This window comes from Tachyglossus aculeatus, chromosome 3, assembly GCF_015852505.1.
Source record: "Tachyglossus aculeatus isolate mTacAcu1 chromosome 3, mTacAcu1.pri, whole genome shotgun sequence".
NCBI lineage: Eukaryota > Metazoa > Chordata > Mammalia > Monotremata > Tachyglossidae > Tachyglossus > Tachyglossus aculeatus.
In genome coordinates this window covers 65,334,537-65,360,442 of record NC_052068.1, presented here as the reverse complement: position 1 = coordinate 65,360,442, position 25,906 = coordinate 65,334,537, and the positions used below count along the sequence as shown (strand labels likewise).

General features: G+C 53.5%; 2 protein-coding genes across 6 annotated transcripts in view; one reads left to right on the top strand and one right to left on the bottom strand.

The window, feature by feature from the left end:
- The window catches only part of LOC119925781 (prosaposin), a 41,582-nt gene extending 26,505 nt beyond the window's left edge, over window positions 1–15,077 (top strand). The window contains exons 5-15 of one of the 3 annotated variants that reach the window (XM_038744223.1): window positions 1,571–1,774; window positions 3,168–3,311; window positions 4,384–4,440; window positions 7,179–7,184; window positions 9,506–9,637; window positions 10,903–10,998; window positions 11,216–11,399; window positions 11,558–11,730; window positions 12,552–12,632; window positions 12,983–13,090; window positions 14,894–15,077. In XM_038744223.1, the coding sequence (XP_038600151.1) occupies window positions 1,571–1,774; window positions 3,168–3,311; window positions 4,384–4,440; window positions 7,179–7,184; window positions 9,506–9,637; window positions 10,903–10,998; window positions 11,216–11,399; window positions 11,558–11,730; window positions 12,552–12,632; window positions 12,983–13,090; window positions 14,894–14,929 (1,221 nt within the window). In that variant the 3' untranslated portion in view covers window positions 14,930–15,077. Of the gene's footprint in view, window positions 1–1,570; window positions 1,775–3,167; window positions 3,312–4,383; window positions 4,441–7,175; window positions 7,185–9,505; window positions 9,638–10,902; window positions 10,999–11,215; window positions 11,400–11,557; window positions 11,731–12,551; window positions 12,633–12,982; window positions 13,091–14,893 lie in introns of all 3 variants that reach the window. The other 2 variants (XM_038744222.1, XM_038744225.1) reach the window with 2 other exon arrangements.
- A 1,525-nt stretch (window positions 15,078–16,602) lies between these two features.
- CDH23 (cadherin related 23) overlaps window positions 16,603–25,906 on the bottom strand; it is a 425,144-nt gene continuing 415,840 nt past the window's right edge. For 2 of the 3 annotated variants that reach the window (XM_038744217.1, XM_038744219.1), the window contains 4 exons: window positions 25,444–25,540; window positions 20,944–21,073; window positions 20,102–20,224; window positions 16,603–17,670 (listed from right to left, as the gene is read on the bottom strand). In XM_038744217.1, coding sequence (XP_038600145.1) covers window positions 17,353–17,670; window positions 20,102–20,224; window positions 20,944–21,073; window positions 25,444–25,540 — 668 coding nt within the window. In that variant the 3' untranslated portion in view covers window positions 16,603–17,352. Of the gene's footprint in view, window positions 17,671–19,858; window positions 19,964–20,101; window positions 20,225–20,943; window positions 21,074–25,443; window positions 25,541–25,906 lie in introns of all 3 variants that reach the window. The other variant, XM_038744221.1, reaches the window with a different exon arrangement.

The following is a 25,906-nucleotide window of genomic DNA, read 5'->3' as shown; positions in this document are numbered from 1 at the left end:
AACTAAGATTCGTATGGGAAAGTTACGAGTAAAGCTCCTGGGGATAAAATGATTGGAACTAAAGAAAATGTGGATTAGGACAAGCCTTCACTACCTCCTGCCTTCTCAAATGAAGGTTCTTGCTAAAGACTGTGCTTCCTTTTGCCTCAGTGGCTGGCACCACAGATTACTTACATGGCTCGAAAGTTGTTCTCCTGACACTTAACCCTAAATATTAGTGGAGAGCCAGTTGCTGAGTAAAAGCAAAACTACGGATGGGAGGAAGGGTGAGTGACAGAGATGTGGAGGAGCAGATGTTTGAGGGCAGGATGGATAGTCAGGTGTGGAGGTTCCAGAGAGACCAGGGCAGATTTGGGCCCTCCTTGAATATTCATAATGATATAATACTCTGAATTTGTAGAGGGCTTTGATTTTTGTTTTTCTTTTTGCTTTTTTTCCAAGGTGATCTTTCTTGGCCTTTGCAGTGTCCTTCTGGGGTTGAAATGGTTATTCCCATTTTTCAGATGAAGAAACTGAAGCATAAAGTATTTAAGGGACTTATTGAAGTCAGGCAGCACGTAGCTGGTAGAGTCATGGCCTGGAGCCCAGTTCACCTGTACTCGGTCGATTGGACCGCGCTACCATGGCGTAGTGGATAGAGCTGGGGCCTGGGAGTTAGAAGGTCACGGGTTCTAATCCCTGCTCTGCCACTTGTCTGTTGTGTGACCTTGGGCAAGTCATTTTACTTCTCTGGGCCTCAATTACCTCACCTGTAAAATGGAGTTTGAGACTGTGAGCCCCACGTGGGACAGGGACTGTGTTCAACCCTATTTGCTTGTGTCCACCCGGCACTTACTACAGTGCCTGGCACATAGTAAGTGCTCAAGAAATACCATAGTTATTATTATTACGTGCTGGGTCAGGGTGTCAAACTTGCACTGGATTCCTCAGGCAAACTGCCCTGGAGTGGCCTGGCATGCCCAGAGACCTTTAGCCTCTTGGGAGTCTTTCCAGACTGGATGAAGCGTTCCCCACCACCTTTTATTATGGTATTTGTTAAGTGCTCTGTGCCAGGCACTGTACTAAGTGTTGGGGGGAAATGCAAGATAACCAGGTTGGACACAGTCCGTGCCCCACGTGGGGCTCAGTCTTAATCCCTATTTTAGAGATGAGGTAACTGAGACACAGAGAAGTGAACTGACTTGCCCAAGGTCACACAGCAGACACGTGGCAGAGCTGGGATTAGATCCCGGGTCCTTCTGACTCCTAGGCCAGTGCTCTAGCCACTGGGCGACACTGCTTCAGGGGTGGCTCAGGCCAGGATTTGGATTGAAATCAGACTGGCTTCCGAGGCCGGGGTGTGGGTTTAAGGACTATGGCAAGGGGCAATCCACACTTGTTGACTGCCGGTCATTCCGTAGTGGTGAGTACAGGAAACCACTTACAAAGCCTGGGGTGACGGTCCTTAACCAGTGGTCCTAGTGGCTCGTGACCAGTAGTGATTTTTACATGCCCCCTTCTGTGAAGAGATGCTTCCTTGAAGAGGAACCAGGGTAGCCACCTTAATTCAGTACTTTCTTCCCCCCCGCAGAGTCGACCTGGAGAGGTGTGCTCTGCTCTCAGCCTGTGTCAGTCCCTCCAGAAGCAGCTGGCCACCCAGGAGCAGCAGAAGCAGCTGGACTCGAACCAGATTTCCGAAGCGAACCTGCCCGAGATGGTGGCTCCATTCATGGCCAACGTGCCCCTCCTCCTCTACCCTCAGGACAAGTCTGAGCAGCCCCAGGAGGAAGCCAAGGTACGAGGGGGAACTGGTCTTTGTCGGGGAACTCGACAAGCAGCGTGGCTCAGTGGAAAGAGCACGGGCTTTGAAGTCAGAGGTCATGGGTTAGAATCCCGACTCTGCCACATGTCTGCTGTGTGACCTTGGGCAAGTCACTTCTCTGAGCCTCAGTTACGTCATCTGTGAAATGGGGATTGATTGTGAGTGACTGTGAGCCCCACGTGGGACAACTTGATCACCTTGTATCCCCCCCAGCGCTTAGAACAGTGCTTTGCACATAGTAAGCGCTTAACAAATGCCATCATCATTATTGTTGTTATTAATTCTTCCTGGGCCTGACTGATGGAAAGGCACGCAGGGCTTGAGCTGGGAGTCATCTCAGCCCAGACCCAGAAATGCGGGGGCAGGCTGCTCCTGTGCAGCTGGCAAGTAGCTCATGGGCATGGAAGCAGCCTTAAGGGGTAGCCGTGCCCCCACAGTGCTTTGTGCATGTTTCCCCTTCCCCTTTACCTGGAAAATTGGTTGCTTCCAAGTGAGGTAAGTGAGTAATTTGTACTTCCCAAGCGCTTAGTACAGTGCTCTGCACATAGTAAGCGCTCAATAAATACGATTGATGATGAGGAGTGGGCAGATGTGGGCTCCACACTCCTAGTGCTTGGCTTGGGCAGGGCTCTAGGAGACGGGAAGCCTTCAGGGTCACAATATAGGGAGTGTGTCTACCAACTCCCTTAAATTGACCTCTCCCAAATGCCTAGTACAGTGCTTTGCACATAGTAAGCACTCAGTAAATACGATTCATAAACACAAGCTTAGGAAGCAGGGTCTCCTAGTGGAAACACCATGGGCCGGAGAGTCAGTGAACCTGGGTCCTAATCCTGACTCTGCCCCTTGCCTGTTGCGTGAATTTGGGTGAGTCACTTAACTTCTCTAGGCCTCAATTTCCTCATCTGTAAAATGGGGAGTCAATACCCGTTCTCCCTCTCCCTTAGACTCTGAGCCTCAGGTGGGGCAGGGACTGTGCCTGACCTGATTATCCTGTATCTACTTCAGTATTTGAGACGTAGTAAGCATTTAACAATATCCCTATCATCGTTATGATTATTATCGTGGCTTACGACATAGTTCAGCCTTCCGAGAGGTGTTCAGCGTCTGTTTTTAGAGTAGTAGAGCTCGCAACGTGGGGTGGTGCTGCAGTAGATACCCGTTTGGAACCAGTCTTCTACTTTCTCCCCTTGGTCACGTGGCACAGTCCTGCTTCTGAGGTGAGGCCCATCGGCTTTAAACCTACTGGTCATTGTAGCGGGACTGGCTAGGCACTTGGGGAGGCAAGGCCCACTACCTATCAACAGGGCTGGGCTCTTTCTGTCCTGTCTCTAATACTCCAGTCTGTCCCCCTTCCTTTCTGCAGGCTGGTGGGGACGTGTGCAAAGACTGTATCCAGCTGGTGGCTGACGTCCAGGATGCCATGAAAACTAACTCCTCCTTCGTTGAATCTCTGGTTGCCCATGCCAAGGAGCAGTGTGACCGCCTTGGGCCTGGCATAGCTGACATGGTAATTGGTAATCCTGCCCTTAGCCGGCAGTCTGAGGGAACACTCTGTTAGAATAGGCCCGGGACCTTTGAAGGGAGCAGAGAGGCGGAAAATAGTGCTAATTTCCCCCTTTCCACCTACCCCACACCTTTCCTTACCCTCCTCCCCAGGGAAAACTGGCTTGTATGCCGTAGGATGGAGACCTCAATCCCATTTTACACAATTAAGTAATAGCTTTGAAGTTAGAACACTCCCATCTCTTTTTGCCTGCCTTTCCCTGCCTCCTCCCCATCCCCAATTCAAGGGGACCAAGGTAGATAGAAGAGTCAGCAAGGAACTTTTGAAAAAGAGGAAGCAATTCAGGGGAAGGGGTCCAGCCGTATGTGCCAGTTTCTTATTTTGAGTGCAAGGGTGGAAGGGGAGTGGCAGCGATTTTAGGAGAGATGAAGACTGAGAGTGGACAGGCTTCCAAGCATTGATATGCCAGGAAGCCTCCATTTGGGGGTCTTTTCAGCCTTGATTTGGAAACTCGGGTCTTGTCAGATCTGGGTTGAGTGGGCATGGAGGTATATTAGCTCAAGAAGCTGTGGGGTTGATCTCTCCATCTCTCCTGTGGAGTGGCCATGTGTGGCTCTAACAAGGGTGACTGGGAGAGAAATATTCCCAAAGTCCCAGGGACGCTGCTGGCCTGCAGAGCTGCATCAGTGGCTATTGAGGGACCAGCTTAGCTAAAAGACCCCAGGTTGGCCCACATACTAGGTCATCAGCCAGGCCAGTATTGCTCTTTATGGGTGAATGGGGACTGAAAGTCTGTGTGCAAATGGGCACTTGCAAATCTGCGACAATCCCACTTCCCAGTTACTGTAACAAGTCAGTTAGTTGTATTTATTGAGCGCTTACTGTGTGCGGAGCACTGTTCTAAGCGCTTGGGAGAATCTACGCAGTACAACAGACACATCCCCTGTCCACAACAAGGTTGCAGTCTAGAGGGGTCTATAGACTGTAGAACAAGAAATTGAGATTTCCCACCTGAACAGGGCCGTGCTCCTTTCTTGCCAGACTCACTAATGACTGTCGGCTTCTCTCTCCACAGTGCAAGAACTACATCAATCAGTACTCTGACTTGGTTGTCCAGATGGTATTGCACATGGTAAGTGGCAGGGGGAAACCCTTTCAGATTCTCTCTTTACTCCCTGAGGTTCGGTCTTCTTCCCAGAGGTTGTTTGTCTTCGGTGTCGGGAATGAATTGTAATGTCTCCGATTCCCCGAGACATTGAAAATTACTTTGCAGGGCACCATGCGATGGGCTTGAGTCCATTAACCAATTCTTGCCATAAGCCTTCCCACCTAAATTTGCTTTCTCCCAGCTTTCTGAGGTGTTGATGAAGCCCTGGGGTCTATAGGGCAGGATTTGACCAGCCTCTGGAAAGAAAAGGGGGGTGTGTGTATGGGCCTAGGTGATGTGACAGTTGAATTGCAGCTCTGGGACTCCTGCACGTGACTCGACTCCCATTCAGAAGGCGACGGTGGCTTGCTTGTGTATTGGCTTGGGGGTGTGGGAGGGTGGTGGGAATGACCTAACCTCGAATTGCTGGCTTTGTAGTCTAATTTGGCCCAGGACTCATTCCAACTCTCCCAGACTCCGTGTTCCAGCAGTGCGGTTTGTGTTGATAAGAACCTCAACGGGGCCAGTAGTGGAAGCAAGCGTGACCTAGTGGAAAGTGTCCAAGCCCGGGAGTCAGAGGACCTGGGTTCTAATCCTAGCTATGTCACTGGTCTGTTGTGTGATCTAGGGCCAGTCACCTAACTTCTTTTATGCCTCACTTTTCTCATCTGGGAATTAAATCATATTCCCTCCTATTTAAGACTCTGAGCCCCATGTGAGACAGAGACTGTCCAGCCTGATTATCTTGTGTCTACTCCAGCACTTAGAACAGTACTTATAATAATAATAATAGTAAGATTTATTAAGCGCTTACTATGTGCAGAGCACTGTTCAAAGCGTTGGGGAATTTACAAGGTGATCACCTTATCCCAAGTGGGGCTCACAGTCTTCATCCCCATTTTACAGATGAGGGAACTGAGGCCCAGAGAAGCTAAGTGACTTGCCCAAAGTCACACAGCTGACGAGTGGTGGAGCCGGGATTTGAACCCATGTCCTCTGACTCCAAAGCCCGTGCTCTTTCCACTGAGCCACGCTGCTTCTCTGTGTGTACTTGACTCACAGTAAGCATTTAAGAAGTACCGCCATAATTATTAATTACGTGGGTCACAGCAATGGGTGTCTCCCGTATCCTGTTTCAGAGGAGCCTGGTGGTAGTTGCCCTTCAGGGTCTCCAATCTCATGGTTCGAGATCCACTCCCTCCTCGCCTTCTGTGCATTAGTAAGAGGCTTAACACCAGTGTGACTTCCACACACTTTTCATCTCCCGCTCATGAAGGTGGGAGCCCGGCTGTGGGTATGTGGAAGAGGGACCTTGTCTTCCGTCTGGCTGTCCTCTCGTTCTTCTCTGCTGTTAATACACCGTGACAGGTGGAGGGCCAGACATCTTAGGGGGTTTGGAGGAGAGCCCAAAGAGGCTGTGGTGTTTGCAGAATCCCACCGCTCGGCAGTGAATTCATCCACTCAAACTTCCTGATACTAGTAGTAATCTCTCCCTTCTAGACTGTGAGACCGCTGGTGGGTAGGGACTGACTCTATATGTCGCCAACTTGTACTTCCCAAGCGCTTAGTACAGTGCTCTGCACACAGTAAGCGTTCAATAAATAAGATTGAATGAATGAAGGAGTAGGATTTATTAAATGTCAACCATCTGCAGAGCGCTGTACTAAGTGCTGGGAGAGAATACGCAGGGGGCGATTAAACTTGGTCCCTGTCCCTCGTGGGGCTCATGTTCTAAAAGTTTAAGGAGGGAGAAGGGATTGGAGACATTATCAGGACTGAGCTGTGTTAAAGTACAGCACAAATAGACAAAATAGATACTACTTAAAGTTTTGCCTTCTCCTCATCCCCTCTCCTTCCTCTGCCAATCAGTGAGTCATATTTGTGTGTGCAGGGCATTGTACTAAAAGCTTGGCAGTGTTCAATATAACGGAGCTGGCAGACACGTTCCCTGCCCACAGCATATTTACAGCAGGAGCAGTTGCTGTTGCAGTGAGCACTGTGCACTACAATTTACAACTGGATTTGAAGGGAGAAGCAGCATGGCTTAGTGAATAGAGCACGACCTTGGGAGTCAGAAGGACCTAGGTTCTAATCTCAGTAGCACCACTTGTCTGCTCTGTGACTTGGAACAAGTCACTTCACTTCTCTGTGCCTCAGTTCCCTCATCTGTAAAATGGGGGTTAAGACTGTGAGCCCCATGTGGGACGTGGACTGTGTCCATCCTGCTTTACTTGTATCTACCCCAGCGCTTAGTACAGTGTCTGGTACATAGTAAGCGCTTAACAATTACCACAATTATTATTCATTATTAAGATGTGGGTAGGACTTGTCATAGGGGTGGGGGTGCCCCAACTATAATGTAGCTTTTGGTGCTAAGGCCAGCAATGAAATTTCAACACATTTTTCCCTCCCCAACCTCCCCACCCCACAGTTAGAACGTAAGCTCCTTGTGAGCAGAGAAAGTATTTTTGTGTCTTGTGCTTAGTACAGTGCATTGCACCTTGTGGGTTCTTATTATATGCCATTGCTTTCAGATACCCTTGTTCTCATGGCAGTCCAAATTGGGAACCAGTGGGAGGTGTGTGGTGGGATTTTTTTTTTAACTTCTGTGTGACATCCATATATGTGGTTAACTGCTTGATTATTTTTCTGATTCTTAACTGCTGTGTCCTTTGCTTTCTCTTATTTCACCTCCGATTCCCTGTTTTTGTTCTCAACAGCAGGATCAGGTATGTGATGAGAAATTTGCCTGTGATGGTGCACTGCTTCTGTTTCTAGTCGGCTCCTCCCTCACCCACAACCCCCTTTTGACAAGAGCTGTAGTCTGTCCTGTGCTAATCTAGCGGTTATGGTGCGTCTGGCTCTGACAGATACAAGGAGGGACCGGAAGGGAAGGAAGTCCCGCTTTGGGACTTGTGGAGAGGCAAGGAGCTTCTGCTGGAGGTGGCTCCAGTCATCCTCCATGGGAGATCTGAGCTCAGGGGGTGGGAAAATGAAGCCAATCCAGTGCCTGTCCTGAAAGGGCAGTCCTCATCGAAAACCCCAAGTGACAGACGGACCCACTGGATGCCACTGCTGTTCCTTAAAAACGTAAAATGGAGACCTTGTGTCTGTCACGGTTGAAGTGAGAATGTTGCATGTCTCTAGTGCTGCTGTGTTGCTTGAAATGCTTCGCTGCATGAACAAGCCTAGTCTAACTAAGGAAGAAAGACCCCCCACCCCGCTGGAGCCAGGAGCTAGGAACCCTCTCTGAGATATGGTTTCTGCCTCCTGTGGTTGCTGGGAAGATCTAAAGGATGATGGAGACCATCCTTTAGAGACTATGGAACCAGTGACTTGCTTTGGCCCTTCTGTCCATGCCCCCTCAACATACCCCTGGGGTTGACTTCCAAGGATGTCTGGGTGGTTCTTCTGACAACTGCCACTTAGAAACTCTTGGACCCCCCTTCTATCATTACTAAAACAAGCAGTGGGCCACTGATTGTTAAGTGCCACTAGTCAATTGGCCTCTTGACCTGTGGTGGCAACTTTGAGTGACAGCCAGTCTTTTAGGGTAAATCCCCATCTGTTCATTGTAGGATTCACCATGGGAAGTGGGGCACAAACCTCCTGAGTCTCCCTTGCAGCTGTTATCCGAGAAGCTTGCTGTCCCTCCTGATTCTCCCCCTAATCCTCTCATTCTTGCAGGAGCTGTGTAAACTAGGCTTTGGGCAAAGGTGGTCGACTAGTTACTAAGTAGTCTCTAAAGTTTGTCTGTGTACATTTTGGGAATGTGGTTCCTCTCTAGCGATCCCGGACTCTTCTTCTGTCTCTTGTTCCCTTTGGCTGTTGGATGTGGTCTGTGGGGGAATTTATCCAAGATGAGGTAGTGGTGGGGAAATAACTCATTTCTTTAGGTGCCAGTTCACTAGCCGGCTGCCCTGTAGTGTCCTGATCTCAATCTTCCTCCAGCTGACCGAGTTGCCAACCAAACTCAGCCTGGTTCTCCTGGACTCCCGCAGAGCGGCATTAGAAGAGAGGCCTTAGCGGAACTTTGGAGCTGAAGTGGTTGCCCTGGCTTGGCTAGTCAGGCTGTGGTTGAGAGAGAACTTCTTCTTCTCCCTGCAGGCTCCAAATACCTGCCTGGGGGAGTTCCCTTGAGAGGTCCTTCCTTCCCTGAGAAGACTTCCTTCAGGCCAAACCATTGAATATCCTGCTAAATCCAACAGTTCCCTAGCAGTGAACTACTTAGGTAGCAGAGCAATTTAGACAGGAGGGTAGTTTCTAGAGTGGTCCCCCCTGAGCTGTTGGAATTTTTGATGGTGCCAGAAGGGGCATGAGAGGGGAAAACTGGGTCTCTTGGAGGAGGGGTGGGCAGAGGGGAGAGAGAATCCCCTCTTGCAGCGATTTGTATGTGTGTTTGTGTATGTTTTGGGAGGGGGGAAAACCTCCCTTCATAAAAGCCCACGTTTGGCAACATTTGGACTGTGGATGAAACCTCTTGCAACTTGAGGGAACTAGATGGGCAGCTCTGTGTAACAGGAAGGAGGGTGATTGCCTAAAACTAAACATTGAAACCCAAGTCCTGTCTCTCTCCAAAAAACACATCCCACCACTCTCCCTCTCGATCACCGACCAGTCCAGATTGGGGTCAATCTCCTGTGCCTCCTCTTCACTGGGACAGAGGAGGCAGCTGCTCAGACTGCTGTGTTTCCCTTCCGTGCTCTGAGCGGGCACCTCCTCGAAGGGCTGATGGCCGGTTTGTTTGATGATTAGTTTGATTACCCCTTGATGGGTTGGGCATTTAGTTTTGGTGGTCTGTGTTGGAGTGATTGCAGTCGCACAGTTCTAAAGTGGTTGTAGAAAATCACACAATCAAGGGCCCAGACCCTTGGGTTATAGGCTACAATTTGCCTCCCTGCATCTCCTGCTGGCAGGAACCTGGCTCCCACTCCTAGACACTCCCTTTTCCCACTTCTCCCTTAGGGGAGGTGGTGGTGGGCCCGGTCATGGGGGCTGGCATTGGGCTGGCAGGCTCCAGATGGTGACTGACGGGTGTGTTTCTCCTTAGCAACCCAAGGACATCTGTGGAATGGCTGGATTTTGCAGCTCCTCGCATCAGATGCCCCTCCAAGCTCTGACACCAGCCAAAGTGGCTGCAGTTGACGTGATCCCTGCACTGGAGCTGGTGGCCCCCATCACGGTAAGCTGAGATACCCGCTCCCTGTACTTGCGGAGGGAAAAGGGAGAGAGGAGGAGAGGAAAGCCTTTTTTCCTTCTGAACAGTGATGGCCCTGAGGAAAACTCCTCTCTCTGCACTTCCGACCCTCTGGCTGATTCCCGTCAAGGTGCCCAGAGGGCTCCCAGCTGCATTTCTCCAGCCGATCCCTGCGGCCAAATTCATCCAATCAAATTTATTGAGCACTTACTGTGTGCAGAGCAGTGTACTAAGAGCTTAGTACTGTACTAATCAGCGCAGGGAAAAGAGTGCCTGTAGTGGGCATGGCACTTGGGTTTGCCCTGACCAAAATCACAAGTAGCTTGGGAGGCCTGGTCCCAAGCTGGGGAACTTGTCCACTTAAATAGGTCCTATTGGGTACGGTTTGGCTTTAACTGGGGCTCAGTTAAAATGGGTCACTCTGGCTGTGACTAGAACGAGGAGTAGGGTCTGAGCTGCCAGGGAGCTGCGAGGCCCTCGTGGTACCCTGGAGGCTGCCTGGTTTGTCCTTGTTTTACATCCGTTGATCTCTGGAGCTTGGGTTCTGCCTTCCCGCGTGAATGTCCTACATTCCGGTGGCTCCTCCAAACTGAAATTTGATCTTCTGTCAGATCATGCAAACTGGGTGGCCTTCATTAAATCCTTACGTTGTTTAAGCTGTGGCAAGCTCTGACCCCATAACTTCCCCATGGCTGTCAGTTTGTGATGCCGTTTTTTTTAATATTTTTCCCTTCTGTGTAAAGCACCAGCGGGGTCTGAGTGCCGGCTGGGGTGGGGGCATGCTGTGGCTGCTTCTGCTGTGAGACTGGGAATCTCTGTGTTCTTGCTTCCTGGCTCACATCATGGCCACAGTACCTCTGGGGGCTTTGAAGGGGCCACTAGTCCTCATGCGATGGAGGAAATACCCAGGGGGCCAGGGACTGGAGTACTCAGGGACTCACTGTGGCCTAGTGGAAAGAGCGTGTGCTTTGGGAGTTCAAGCATCTGGGTTCTCATCCCAGCACCTCCACTTTCTGGTCACTTAACTTCTCTGGGCCTCACTCAGTTTCCTCATCTTTAAAATAGGGATTAAATCCTCCTTCTTCAATTTAGATTGTGGGCCCCATGAGGGCAAGGACTATGTCCGACTTAGTTATCCCAAGTTTACTTCAGCACTTAATGAAGTGCTTGGCACATAGTACCGTAATAATAACTTCCACAGAGGAACTCTGTGGCGGGAAGGTCACCGTGGCTCTCTGCTTTCTCCACAGAGCAAGGGGGCGCAGGTGAAAAGCGGCCCTACCTGCGAGTTGTGTGAGTATGTGATCAAAGAGATCACCAAGCTCCTGGAAGACAACAAGACGGAGGTAGGGAGGACTCTTATGACCCGCCACCATCCCCTCCACTCCATCGCCCCTCCACTCCATCGCCATGGGAACACCAGTGCTGCCTGTCCCAAGTCATGCCATAGAGCTCTGCTCCTCCTCCTTCCTTCCTGCACTCTTTGTCTTAAATTGTTTCGCTCTCTGTCCTCCAGGGACACCGGCCCATAACCCTCTATCCCCTCTCTGTGTGTGGCTGCAGGAGAACGTGATCCACGCGGTGGAGAAAGTCTGCTCCATTCTGCCCGCATCCATGGCGCAGGAGTGCCAAGACTTGGTGGAGGCCTACGGCAAGTCCATCGTGGAGCTGCTCCTGGAAGAGGCCAGCCCCCAAGTGGTGTGCAGCTTGCTCGGCCTGTGTGCCGGCCGCAGGCCCGCCCGGACAGGTGGGGACGAGGTGGCGCCCGGACCTGGGGGCTGGCTAGGGGGTGGGCTGCTTCAGAGACTTCGGGCTGAGGGGCCGAAGGGGCTGGCCGGCTCCCGGGAGGTGTGGGACCTGTGCATTCTGAAGGTCTCCAATGTTGTTTTAACCTGTCTCCCATAGTGCACTTGGCTGAACTCAAGGTTGGGAAGCCGAAGGTTGGTGGATTCTGTGATGTCTGCAAAAAACTGGTTGGCTATTTGGACCACAACCTGGAGCAGAACAAAACGAAGAAGGAGATCCTAGACGGGCTCGAGAAAGGCTGCAGCTTCCTGCCAGATCCTTACCAGAAGCAGGTACGCTGGAGGCCCAACTTGATTGTGGTATTTTTTGAGCACTTACTGGGTGCAGAACACTGTACAGGTGACTTGGGAGTGTACAATACAACACAGTCAGTAGACACATTTCTTGCCCACAATACCATCTTCTTTTCCTCCCCTCCCACCCCATCCTACCCTGCGACCCCTCCCATCTCCTCTTGTCACAGTGTCAGGTAAGGAAAATTGAGTCCTCTCTCAACCTGTGGCATCTGGGTCTCTGGAGCTGCTTTTCCTCAGCAGCTTTGGAGCCAACACCAGCTCCCTCCCTGAGATGGGACGATCCGGGCCAGACGCCCGAGTCTCGGGTTCCTGGTTAGACTTCATTGGGCAGCAGTGACTCAGGGAAGGACAGGCCTTAGGCATTCTTGGACCTGGGTTCTAAGCCCCGCACCTCCACTTGCTGGTCACTTAACTTCTCTGGGCCTCAGTTTCCTCATCTGTAAAATGCGGATTAAATCCTACTCCTTCCTATTTGGATTGTGAGCCCCAAGTGGGCAAAGACTATGTCTGTTGGGCCTAGTCTCTTGCGCCAGCCCTTTTTCCCTCCCCGTGGATGGTGGTGCCAGTGGCTTTCTGAAGTGCTCTGGGGAGGAGAGTTCTCCAGCCCTGTTCCCTGTGCAGGCAAAGCCAAGAGTGGCTCGGCACTACCTGAGTCTGCGCTGGGCACCTGCGGGACAGCGAGGGCCTGCAGGTTCTGGAGAACCCGACCCCGACACGCGAGACACTGAGCCGCCTGCCCACTGTAGTGCCAGACCTGTCCTCCCCCAGACCTAAATGTGTCCTTGTCCTGTTTCCAGTGCGATGAGTTTGTGGATGAGTATGAACCAGTGCTGATCGAAATCCTGGTCGAGATGATGGACCCCGACTTCGTGTGTCTGGTGAGTCCTGCAGGGTGGGGTCGGGCTCATGGCTGTGGCCACTGGCTCTGGGCATGCTAGTGGCTGTGGCTAGCTGGGCCCTACCTACCCTGGCCTAGGTGTTCTGAAATAGGCAATATTGGGCCAACCCTAGTAGTGTGTGAAGTATCACAAGGGTGAACGTCGGCCTGCCCCAATCTCACCTTCCAGGCTTCCCTCCCGCTGAAGTTTTTGGGGGGCCGCCAGTAAACCATCCTTCTGGGGAGCTCCCTGCTGGGGTGGAAGGGGAGCCTCGTCCCGGGAGGGAGGGAGCGGGGTTGCTGCCTGGTCCAGACTAATTGCTGCCTTCACTGCCCTCTCTCGCCACCCAGAAAATTGGAGCATGTCCCTCAGCTCACCGACCTCTCTTGGGAACAGAGGAGTGCGTCTGGGGCCCGAGCTACTGGTGCAAGAACATGGAGACGGCTGCCCAGTGCAATGTAAGTAGCCAGAGCTCCCCTCTTCCACTGCCCAGGGGACCTGCCAGGTCTAGCTTGCCCCCAGAGCCAGCTCCCAGGCACCAGCTGGAACTTACCCCGTGTTGGCGAAGGTGGTGGCACTTCCTCATCCAAAACCTCTGCTTCTGCTTTCATCCTGTTGTTTCCCCTTCCACTGTGGCAGGGAGGCCCTTGCCCAAGTCTCTCCATCTTGCACAAGGCAGTGGGGTGAAGATGCCCCCGCCGCCTTGCATGAGCCTCGTGATTCCGGAACAAACTACATCCTAGTTTTGATTTGGAGGGGTGAGCCTTAGGTCTCGGGGCCTCCAAGCCGGTCTCTGAGCCAGCTCTAGCAGCCCTGTTGTGCCTTTAGGAAGTGGGTGAGACCAGACTAGGTGCGAGGCTGGTGGTGACCATCTCCAGAGGCGGGCTTGGACTTGCCTGCCCTGGCTCCTTGCCACTCAAGAATCTTTACTTTGAAACTTGGTAAAAGGCCCAGTGCTCACAAAGTGGCACGTTGGGACAGACCAGAGGGCTTTATGCCAAGTCCTTGGGTGCCACCCCCAAACTGGGATCCCATTGGCCGGTCCCAGCTCGGTGGCGTCTGGGGCCTAGGCAGGTCCCGGGGGCTGTTTGCATCTACCATCTGCTCAACCGCGGGGCTCAGGCGAAGGGCAGAGGAGGCAGAGGGTCATGCAACCTTGCATCTCGTGCCAGGGCGGAGGCAGACAGGTGCCCTCCTGAACTGGGCAAACCTCCTCTTGCCTAACAGTTGCTTGCCTTAAACTTCCCTCCCTATTCCGGGCCGTGATGAAAGGCAGGGCTCGACCGCAGAGGAGGGCTTGAGAAGCAGCCGGGCCTTGTGGATAGAGCACAGGGCTGGTAGTCAGAAGGACCTGGGTTCTAATCCCAGCTCTGCCATTTGTCTGCTGTGTGGCTTGGGGCAATTCACTGAATTTATGCCTCATCTGTAAAATGGGAATTAGGACTTGGAACCCTGTGTGTCCAACCTGATTAATTTGTATCTACCCAGGGCTAAGTTCGGTGCCTGGCACATAATAATAATAATGGTATTTGTTAAGCGCTTACTATGTGCCAAGCACTATTCTAAGAGCTGATGGTAAGCGATTAAGTGCCATAAAAAAAAAATCATGGAATGATGTACCATGTGAAGGCTCCAGGGCACCCCCTTCACCCTCCTCAGTCCCTCCTCAAGTCCCCAGATTGTTTGCCAGTCCTAAGGGAAGTACTCACAGCCTGGCCAAGGAGATCCTGACTCCTTGTTCCAGACACACAAGGTGGAGATTGTTTCCTGGGGTGGGGAACAGAGTGTTTCCCTCAAACCATTGAACCCAGACCCCTTCTTTTTATTGCCCTTCTGGCCTTCAGGGGCATGGGGACGTCTCTGCGCCTCTGACTTGGCTGCGGAGAACAGGTGGGAAATAGCACCTGTAGCCGGCACTGGATGAGAGCAGGCAGCCCCAGTGTTACCCGGGCCCAGGGCTTGGCCTTAGCTGCCTCAGTACTGGGGGACTGCCTCATGGGGTTTCACCCTCGTCCCGTTTGGCAGACAAACTTTCTCAGCTAGTGGCTCCTAACTCTGATTTTTGCCAAGCCTCCTTCTCCCTGAGTCACTGGTGCAGTGTGGGAGTGTTTGTGGACAACTGGCCCACAGTGGCTTCCTGAGATTCGGTAACAGGGTCTGGGTGGGTATGGGGTTTGTTGGTGGGGGGTAGGTGGGTGAGTCTCCAGCATTATTCCCTCCCCCTCCCCTCCAAACCGTTTAAACATTCTCTTTTCTCCTAGGCCGTTGAACACTGCAAACGTCACGTTTGGAACTAGAAGAAAACCTGGGTTCCTCCTCTCCCCTGTCCACTCCCTTCCTTCCCCGAATCCTTGGAGAAAGTGCAACATCTTTTGTGAACTGGGGCTGGATCACCCTTCTCAATCTTAAGTTTTGTCTTTTTAAACAGATCTCCCCCCTGCTGTATCTTGATTTTGACTGTAGCGACGCCCTCAGCCTTGGGAAGTCTGGTCTGCCGTGCTGAGCCCGAACTACTTGGGAATGTGCTCCAGTGGCTTGTGCTCTAAGGCATTGTGCATTGGGACTGCTGACCCGGGGTGGGGGGGTGGCCAGGGGCTGCCGGTGGGGGGAAAGGGCTGAGTTCAGTGGAAACGCACAGAGGGGAGGACTGTGTCCCCCAGGAGCAGAGGAAACCGTTTGTCCCGCCTCGCCCTGTCTTCAGTTGGCCTTCCTGCTCTCCTCTCCACTCTGCTCCCCTCCCCTTTTCCTCCCGCTGCTTTAGTGGAAGGCAGAGAGCAGCACGGCAGCCCTGCACTAGCCAGAGTCCGAAGTAGGTGTGTTTGTGTGTGTCCCTCTCTCTCTCTCTCTCTCTGGGGGGGGGGAAACCCCACTGAATAACCGTTTCACCAGAGGCTGTTCCGAGCCCATCCCTGGGGCCCTGACAATCTCTACAACTACTGAGTTAGAGCTTTACCTAGGCCCTGGGGAGGTGCGGGGGCAAAATGGTGAGCTGGGGTAGAGGGGCAGACAGGGGTGGGGTTACAGCAGTGTGGGGAGAGCGCAGCAACCTCAGTGATTCTCCCCCCCGGCATGGGCTTGCAGAAATCATAATCCCCCTCGTCCCGCCTCCTTCCGCCACAGCCACGTGGTAGCTCTGGGCTGTAGCTGATGGGGCTGGGGCAGCCGCAACTCGTGGCTGGGCCCCCTCCCCCCCCACCCCCCCAACTTAATGGTTGCTCAGTCTCTGGGGCAGATGTGAGTCCTTGTGACTGAGCCACTTCGTGGCACTGGGTGCGTGTGGGTTGCTGAAGGCCCATCTGGTAGGTTTCCCCCAGGGCCAGGATCGCAGGTGGGGTCTCACCCCCTTTCCCCCTCCCACCTTGCCCGGCAATGGCTTCTGCTACACCTCAGTTTGGCAGGGAGGGAAACGTGCAGCCGCTCTTACACCGACTAAATGTTGACTGATTTTTTTTGGTTGTTTTTTGCACTAAAGCTTCTGTAATTAATAAAACTTCCTGAAACCAGGCCTGTTGCTGTTGGGGTTTCAGTGGCATTCTGGGGTGCGGGGGACAACTGGGCTCTTTCCTCAAGGGCGTGGGCTCGAGGCTCCGCCGCCTAAACCAGACACCTGGAGAGAGCTGAAGGTAGCCAGTGGCCCTGTCCTTCCACCCTTAGGAAAAGCGGGTGGGGAGGGCAGGGCCATGCGGGGGAAGCTGGGAGGAGCAGCAGTGCCAACCCTGCCCTGGCCAGGAAAAAGTAGAGAGAAGGTGGAGGAGTGGGCTGCAGAGCAGCTGCTTGGGGTTGGATGGATGGGGGAGTTTTCCTCTTTCGCTCTTTCACTCTCTTCTCTCCCCCACCCCCGGAGTCCCATGAAAAAGCATCATCTAATGAGTCGGATTTGTTTGTGGTCAGCCCACTTCTCCCCCATGCTCTGCCCCTCCCATTGCGGCACAGCCCCAGTTGATACACATACATACGCCACACGGGTCACTTAACCAAGTCCATAAAGTGTATTTCGGTTCCTCAGCTCTCCAGCAGACCGTTCCCAAAACTCTCAACAATGACTACGCAAAAGGAAAAAAGTGACACACACAAACACTCTACGTTCAAAACCCTGGGAACGTGGGTCTGTCGGCCCGTCGCTGGGTGGTCGGGCCCGAGGGGGGAAGCCAGTGCGATGGAGGGAGGGTCTGGTCTGGCGGGAGCACCCCCTCTCCCCCCCTCCCGGGTGGGAGCTGTTTCTGTGCGTCGATGCGGTGGAACTACACCGCCGGCTGGGGTGTGCAACAACGGGGAAGGAAAGGCAGCGGCGGGGGGGTGAGGAAGTCCACCTCCCCAGGGCCCAGGTGCCAGGGCTGCCCTGGCTAGCTCTCTCGGTCCCTGGGCCTGCTCGGCCCAAGCAGTTGGCTCCCTGAGAATCGATGGGGAGCAGGGGCAGGGGTGGGGCCCGGGCTCAGCCTTAGACGTGAACATTCTCCTCCTGTTTTTCTTAAAAAAATAACAAATCTCATGGATGGAAGGGTCGGGTGCTGGATGAGTGCCTGGTGGAGCGGAGTCTGGCGCAGCTGGTGCCAGGGCCCGGAAGGGCAGCGCCCGACCCTTCGGCCTCCACGTGAAGCCACTGACCGGGAGGGCGCCGGGCCCTGTGCCTTCGGACCCGGGGGGCTGCCCGGCGGCGGCGGCGGCGACTGTGTGCGGGCGGGCCCTCGCCTCCCCCGGGCCCCACCGGTGCCCCTTGTAGTCATAGCTCCGTGATCTCCAGCGGGCTCTCGGCGATGACCTCCCGCAGCTTGTGCAGCGGCGTGGACTTGGCTGACTCGGTGCGGGTGCCGCGCTCTCCGTAGGCCCCCGGGGCGTCGGCGCTCAGCGTCTCCAGCGAGCGGCCCAGGGCCTTCTGGTCATCCTCGGGGAGGCTGTTGAGGTCGGCGGCCAGCAAGGTGCCCGTGCTGCCGTGCACCACGTGGATGCCGTCCGGCCCCTTCAGCTCCACCGGCTGCTTGTGGCGGAAACGCAGGCTCCCGGGGCTGGGGCTGCACCGGCCCTCCTCGTCCTGCACCAACTGGAACGAAGCATCCAGACCTGCGGCGTGGCGGCGGCCAGGGTGGGGGCAAACCAACGCCGAGGGGCCGGGGACCCCCTGGCAAGACCGGCACAGCCCCTTCTCCTCTTGGAGACCCGCTGCCCACTCTCCATCCCAGAATCCCATCAACCCAAACCCAGTGTAAAGAAAGGAGACGGGCTGCTTTCCCACTTCCCATTCATTTGTATTATCTCCTCTTCTAGACCTTAAGCTTGTGAGCTGGGGATGTGACTACCGGCACCTGTATTGTACCCTCTCAAGCTCTGAATTCAGTAGTCTGCACATAAGTGCTCAATAAATACCATCGATGGACTCTCTCCGCCTGCATCCTTTCGGGCCCCAGGGGCACGACCACCTTTCAGTTTAATGCAGCCTGTATATATGTTTGTACATATTTATTACTCTATTTTATTTGTACATATCTATTCTATTTATTTTATTTTGTTAGTATGTTTGGTTTTGTTCTCTGTCTCCCCCTTTTAGACTGTGAGCCCACTGGTGGGTAGGGACTGTCTCTATATATTGCCAATTTGTACTTCCCAAGCGCTTAGTACAGTGCTCTGCACATAGTAAGCACTCAATTAATACGATTGATGATGATGATGATGATGCAGCCCTGATTTTACCATTCATTCAATTGTATTTACTGAGTGCTTACTGTGTGCAGAGCACTGTGCTAAGCACTTGGGAAGTACCTGCTCCCTTGAGCCTTTTCAGTCCTCCAGGCCCAGTTGATCCTGTGGGAAGCACTTAGCACGGTGCTGTGCACACAGCGCTCAATAAATACAACTGAGCAAATGAATGGGTCTGCGCTGGGGGAGAAGCTCCCCGGTCCCACCTTAGCCAGAGGTTGGAGGAGAAAGGAGAGGTCCAGTGGCACAATCCCCACTCTTCCCCCCCAAAATTTGAGAAGTGGCCTGGCTTAGTGGAAAGAGCATGGGCTTGGGAATCAGAGGTCATGTGTTCTAATCCCAGCTCAACCACTTGTCAGCTGTGTGACTTTGGGCAAGTCACAGCTTCTCTGGGCCTCAGTGACCTCATCTGTAAAATGGGGATTAATACTGTGAGCCCCACGTGGGATAACCTGATTACCTTGTATCTACCCCAGCACTTAGAACAGTGCTTGGCACATAGGCTGGTGTTGCGTAGGGACCGTCTCTATATGTTGCCAACTTGTACTTCCCAAGTGCTTAGTACAGTGCTCTGATCACAGTAAGCACTCAATAAATACAATTGAATGAATAGTAACCGCTTAACTAAAAAAAAAAAAATCGAGCCAAGTGGCCTGGACTGCTGGTGCTGCTATGTTTTGTTTTGTGGTCTGTCTCCCCCTTCCAGACTGTGAGCCCGTTGTTGGGTAGGGACTGTCTCTATATTCATTCATTTAATTGTATTTATTGAGCGCTTACTGTGTGCAGAGCACTGTACTAAGTGCTTGGGAAGTACAAGTTGGCACCATATAGAGACAGTCCCTACCCAACAACAGGCTCATAGGCTAGAACGGGGAGACGGAGAACAAAACAAAACATATTAACAAAATAAAAGAAATAGAATATGTACAAGTAAAATAGAGTAATAAATACGTACAAACATATATGCATATATACAGGTGCTGTGGGGAAAGGGAGGAGGTAAGGGTGGGGTGCCGAGCAGCGTGGCTCAGTGGAAAGAGCCCGGGCTTTGGAGTCAGAGATCATGGGTTCGAATTCTGGCTCCACCACAAGTCTGCTGTGTGACCTTGGGCAAGTCACTTAACTTCTCTGTGCCTCAGTTACCTCATCCGTAAAAATGGGGATTAAGACTGGTGAGCCCCACGTGGGACAACTTGATCACATTGTATCCCCCCCAGCGCTTAGAACAGTGCTTTGCACATAGTAAGCGCTTAACAAATGCCATCGTTATTATCATTATTACTTCACAAGCGCTTAGTACAGTGCACACAGTAAGCGCTCAATAAATACGACTGAATAAATGAGTGAATGCCCATTTCAGGTAAAAGGGCGGGAGCGAGCGCGGCGCGCACACAAACACAGCACAGCACCCCCTGGCGGCGGGGCACGGCACTACACCCCCTGGCGGCGGGGCGCGGCACTGCACCCCCAAGCGGCGGTGCGCGGCACAGCACCCCCTAGCGGCGGGGCACGGCACCCCCCCCCCCCCATGCTACCTCTGCGACCGAGGACCGGTTGGAGGTGGCTTTTTGCACCATTCGTTGGGCAAATAGCCTTTTGAGGCGCAAGTAGTCCTCCAGGACCACCTTCAGCAGCGTGCCCTGGGGGAGGGAGGCCGTCAGCCGGCACTGCCGCCCCCCGCGGGGGATGAAACCCCCCGGGCTTCTCGGGGGGGGGGGTGGTGTCTGGGCCCTGGCGTGGGTCCCGCGGGGGATGGGGGGTCGGGGGGCCTCCCTCACCTTGATGGGTCCCTCGCGGATGATGTGTCCCAGCTTGGCGATGTTGTCGTACTCCTGGATGGCGGCTTTCAGGTAGCGGTCCTCCTCGGGCTTGGCGGCCGACGGCTCCCGCCCGAACGTGCCCTGCGCCCCACGCACACGCTAGGCCCCGCTCCGCCCTCCTCCCCCTCCTCCTCCTCCCCCCTCCCTTCACCCCCCCCTCCCCGCCCCTCCCACCCCTCTCTTGCTCCTCCCCTCCCCTCCCAGGCCTCCCTTCCCCTCCCCTTCTCTCCGCCCTCCCGTCCCCCCAGGGCCCTCTCCCCCTCCCCCTCCCCTCCCCTCCTCCCCTTCCCTCCCCTTCCCCCTCCTGCCCCTTCTCTCTTCCCCTCACAACCATCTCCTTACACCCTTCCCCTCCCACCCCTCCCCTGCTCCTTCTCCCCTCCCCTGCTCCTTCTCCCCTCCCCTCCCCTCCCACCCCGCCCCTGCTCCTTCTTCCCTCCCCTCCCACCCCGCCCCTGCTCCTTCTTCCCTCCCCTCCCACCCCGCCCCTGCTCCTTCTTCCCTCCCCTCCCACCCCGCCCCTGCTCCTTCTTCCCTCCCCTCCCACCCCGCCTCTGCTCCTTCTTCCCTCCCCTCCCACCCGTCTCTTGCTCCTCCTGCTCCTTCTCCTCTCCCCTCCCACCCCTCTCCTGCTCCTCCCCTCCCCCCCTCCCCTGCTCCTTCTCCCCTCCCCTCCCACCCCTCTCTTGCTCCTCCCCTCCCCTCCCCTCCCCCCAGGGCCCTCTCCCCCCTCCCCTCCGTCCTCCGGGGGGTCGTTGGGGACGGTGGGGGTGGTGGGGGGCTGTTCGGGGGTGGCTCACATGCGTGCGTGCGGGGCAGTTCCAGAGGTCGGTGATGTCGCTGAGGCTGTCAGGGAGGCCGTCCTCCTGCTCCGCCTGCGCCGCCAGCTCCGCGTGCCGGCAGAACGGGTCCAGCCACACCGGGTTGGCCCTGAGGGACACCGGGCCCCGAGGGCCGGGGGCCAGACTGCCTCACCAAACCCCTGCCCCTGCCCCTGCCCCTCCTCCTCCTCCTCCTCCTCCCAGCCCCCTGCCTCCCTCTGTCACTCCTGCCCCTCTCACTGAGCCCCCTCCTTCCTCCCCCTCCCTATCAATCAATCAATCAATCAATCAATCGTATCTATTGAGCGCTTACTGTGTGCAGAGCACTGTACTAAGCGCTTGGGAAGTACAAGTTGGCAACATATAGAGACGGTCCCTACCCAACAGTGGGCTCACAGTCTATCCCCCCTGCCTTACCTCCTTCCCCTCCCCACAGCACCTGTATATATGTTTGTACATATTTATTACTCTTTTATTTGTACATGTGTATTCTAATTATTATTTTTTGTTATGTTTTGTTTTGTTCTCTGTCTCCCCCTTCTAGACTGTGAACCCACTGTTGGATAGGGACCGTCTCTATATGTTGCCAACTTGTACTTCCCAAGCACTTAGTACAGTGCTCTGCACACAGTAAGCGCTCAATAAATACGACTGACTGAATGAATGCTCTTCCCCTCCCTACCCCCTTCACCCTGTCAGCCCTACCTCTGCCCCTTTCCTGCCAACTCTACCGCTTGCTCGTTCACTCGTTCAGTCATATTTATTGAGCGATGACTGTGTGCAGAGCACTGTACTAAATGCTTGGGAAGTACGAGCGCAAGGGAAGTACAAGTACAAGCTGCTTCTCAAGCCCATGAGAAGCAGCGTGGCTCAGTGGGAAGAGCCTGGGCTTGGGAGTCAGAGGTCATGGGTTCAAATCCCAGCTCTGCCAATTGTCAGCTGTGTGACTTGGGGCAAGTCACTTCACTTCTCTGGGCCTCAGTTCCCTCATCTGGAAAATGGGGATTAAGACTGTGAGCCCCCCGTGGGACAACCTGATCACCTTGTATCCCCCAAGCACTTAGAACAGTGCTTTGCACGCAGTAAGCGCTTAATAAATGCCATCATCATCATTATTATTATTACAAATCAGCAACATATAGAAACGGTCCCTACCCAACAACAGGCTCACAGTCCATCCGTGGCATTTAGTAATAATACAAATAATATTGGGGTATTCATTAAGCACTTACTATGTGCCAGACACTGTATTAAGCGCTGGGGTGGATGCAAGCAAATCGGGTTGGACGCATTCCCTGTTCCATGTGGGCCTCATAGCCTCAATCCCCCTTTTACAGGTGAGGTAACCGAGCCATTCATTCATTCATTCAATCAATCAATCAATCAATCAATCATTCATTCAATCATTTATTCAATCATGTTTATTGAGTGCATACTATGTGCAGAGCACTGTACTAAGCACTTGGGAAGTACAAGTCGGCAACATATAGAGACGGTCCCTACTCAACAACAGGCTCACAGTCTAGAAGACACAAAGTGCCAAGTACTGAAGGCACGTCTCCTCCAAGAGGCCTTCCCAGACTAAGCCTCACTTTCCCTTATCTCTCACTCCCTTCTACCTCACCCTGACTCTCCCCCCTGTTTCCGCCCCATGGCACTTATGTGTATAAAATAAAATTTTTATCTGTAATTTTGTTTATATTGATGCCTGTTCACTTGTATTGATGTCTGTCTCCCCCCCTCTAGACTGTGAGCTTATTGTGGGTAGGGATAATCTCTATTGCTGTACTGTACTTTCCTGAGCACTTAGTACATCACTCTGCACACAGTAAGCACTCAAGAAATACAATTGAATAAATGAATGAATGAATGAACGCAGCCCTGCCTCCCTTTCCCGTACTACTCCTTCTTCCTGTCACTTTCAGTCCTTGGCCTCTGCTCAGGGGCCATGTCTCTTACTGTGTGCCAGACACTTCAAAGCCCTCCTGAGAGCTCACCTCCTCCACGAGGCCTTCCCAGACTGAGCCCCCTTTTTCCTCTCCTCCGCCCCATCCCCCCCACCCTACCTCCTTCCCCTCCCCATAGCACTTGTATATATGTTTGTACAGATTTATTACTCTATTTATTTTACTTGTACATATTTACTATTCTATTTATTTTCTTAATGATGTGCATATAGGTATAATTCTATTTTTTTCTGACGATTTTGACCCCTGTCTACATGTTTTGTTGTCCGTCTCCCCCTTCTAGACTGTGAGCCCATTGTTGGGTAGGGACTGTCTCTATATGTTGCCGACTTGTACTTCCCAAGCACTTAGTACAGTGCTCTGCACACAGTAAGCGCACAATAAATACTACTGACTGACTGAATGAATAGGCACTGTGGTAGATACAGGAGAATGGGTTGGACACAGTCCCCATCCACACATAAGGCTCATAGTCTTGATCCCGTTTTATAGATGGGGTAATTGTGGCACAGACAAGTTAGGTGACTTGCCCAGGGTCACACGGCACACAGGTGGCGGAGTGGGATTAGAGCTTGGGTCCTTCAAACTCCCAGGCCCATTCTCTATCCGCTTGTCCACCTACTAAATACTCAGTAAATTCCACTGATTGATTCAGCCTGCATAATCCTATCACCAAATCCTGTCTGTTCTTCCGTTTTCCTCTCCCCTCCCCATCCCCCCGCCCTACCTCCTTCCCCTCCCCACAGCACCTGCATATATGTTTGTACAGATTTATTATTCTATTTGTTTTACTTGTACATATTTACTATTCTATTTATTTTGTCAATGATGTGCATCTAGCTTTACTTCTGTTTATTCTAATGACTTTTTAAGGGTATTTGTTCAGCGCTTACTATGTGCAAAGCACTGTTCTAAGCACTGGGGGAGGTACAGGGTGATCAGGTTGTCCCACGGGAGGCTCACAGTCTTAATCCCCGTTTTACAGATGAGGGAACTGAGGCACAGAGAAGTTGTGACTTGCCCAAAGTCGCACAGCTGACAATTGGCGGAGCAGGGATTTGAACCCGTGACCTCTGACTCCAAAGCCCGTGCTCTTTCCACTGAGCCACGCTGCTTCTCTTGACACCTGACCACCTGTTTTGTTCTGTTGTCTGTCTCCCCCTTCTAGACTGTGAGCTCGTTGTTGGGTAAGGACCATCTCTATATTTTGCCAACTTGTACTTCCCAAGCGCTTAGTACAGTGCTCTGCACACAGTAAGTGCTCAATAAATACGATTGAATGAATGAATGAATGAATGAATAACACCTGTGAGCCCGTTGTTGGGTAGGGATTGTCTCTATTCATGGCTGAATTGTGCTTTCCAAGTGCTTAGGACAGTGCTCTGCACACAGTAAGCGCTCAATAAGTACGATTGAATGAGTGAATGAATTTCACCCCCTTCCACGCCTGCTTCTCCACCCTCACCTCCTAACTCAGAGGCAAGAGAAGGTCTTTCCTAGGAGCCCCTGACCGCCTGATGTGCCATGGGTCATAGGCCATGTTGGCCACAAGAGAGAGCCCCTACCCGCTGTAGTCTGGCCAAGGCTAAGGAGGCAGGGAGGTCCAGAGAGGCCAGAGGAGACCGGGGGTGGTCGAGGGAGGCCAGAGGAGGCTGGGAGAGGTCAAGGGAGGCCAGAGAAAGTTGAGAGAGGCCAGAGGAGGTTGAGGGAGCTCAAGGGAGGCCAGAGGAGGTCAAGAGAGGCCAGAGGAGGCTGGGGGAGGTCGAGAGAGGCCAGAAGAGGCTGGGGGAGATTGAGGGAGGCCAGAGGAGGCTGGGAGAGGTCGAGGGAGGCCAGAAAAGGTTGAGAGAGGCCAGAGGAGGTTGAGACAGGTCAAGGGAGGCCAGAGGAGGCTGGGGGAGGTCGAGAGAGGCCAGAAGAGGCTGGGGGAAGTTGAGAGAGGCCAGAGGAGGTCGGGGGGAGTCTAGAGAGGACTGAGGATACCAGGGGAGATTGAGGGAGGCCAGAGGAGGCTGGGAGAGGTCAAGGGAGGCCAGAGAAGGTTGAGAGAGGATAGAGGAGGTTAAGGGAGGTCAAGGAAGGCCAGAGGAGGTCAATAGAGCCAGAGGAGGCCGGGGGAGGTCAAAGGAGGCCAGAGGAGGTCAAGAGAGGCCAGAGGAGTCCAGAGGAGGTCAAAGGAGGCCAGAGGAGCTTGAGGGAGGTTGGGGGAGATCAAGTGAGGCAGGAGAAGCCTCCCCCTTCCCCAGCCATCAACTTGTAACCCCCCCAGGAAGCAAGGAAGTGTACAGATTTCCCATTGTGTCTTCTCACACAGGGCTGGGCCCCTAATCTTTACCTCTGCCGCCTGTCCCCTGTGCATCACATGCAGAGCTCAGTGAATATTAGTATTGGCAATTGATTGAATGAGGACAGTCTCTCCTCAGCCCCCTTCTTTCTTCCCACCCTGATCCCCCACCTCCATCGGCCTCTCAGGCTGAGCCCCACCCTTCCCCCTCGCCATGCCGCTGCTCACCCGTCGAAGGAGTACTTGTTGGTGTTGGGCATGTCCGTGATGTCCATGAAGCCACGGTTCCCTGCCGAGGAGTGGCACCCGCTGACCAGGGGTGTGTCTGTGTGGTTGTATGCACGCGTGCGCGCGCGTGCGTGCGTATGTGTGTGGAATGAAGGGAGTGGGACTCCGGGCAGAGGTGCCCTGGCAGTGCCCCTGCTCCCAGACTGGATCATCCTCTCCCTGCTTGTTGCCAGGCACAATTGTGCCACTTTCCCCCAACCACTGGAGTCTGATGGACCTGAACCCTGATTTCCCAGCCTTCCTTCCCCCTGCTGCCCCACCTCCAGACTCCCCCACCATGCTGCTTCCATCTCTCTCAGTGCTTAGAACAGTGCGTGGCACATACTAAGGGTTTAACAACAAGCATTATTATCTCTTACTCGCCCATCGTGCTGTCCCCCACCTCATGACCTTTTCATTGTGC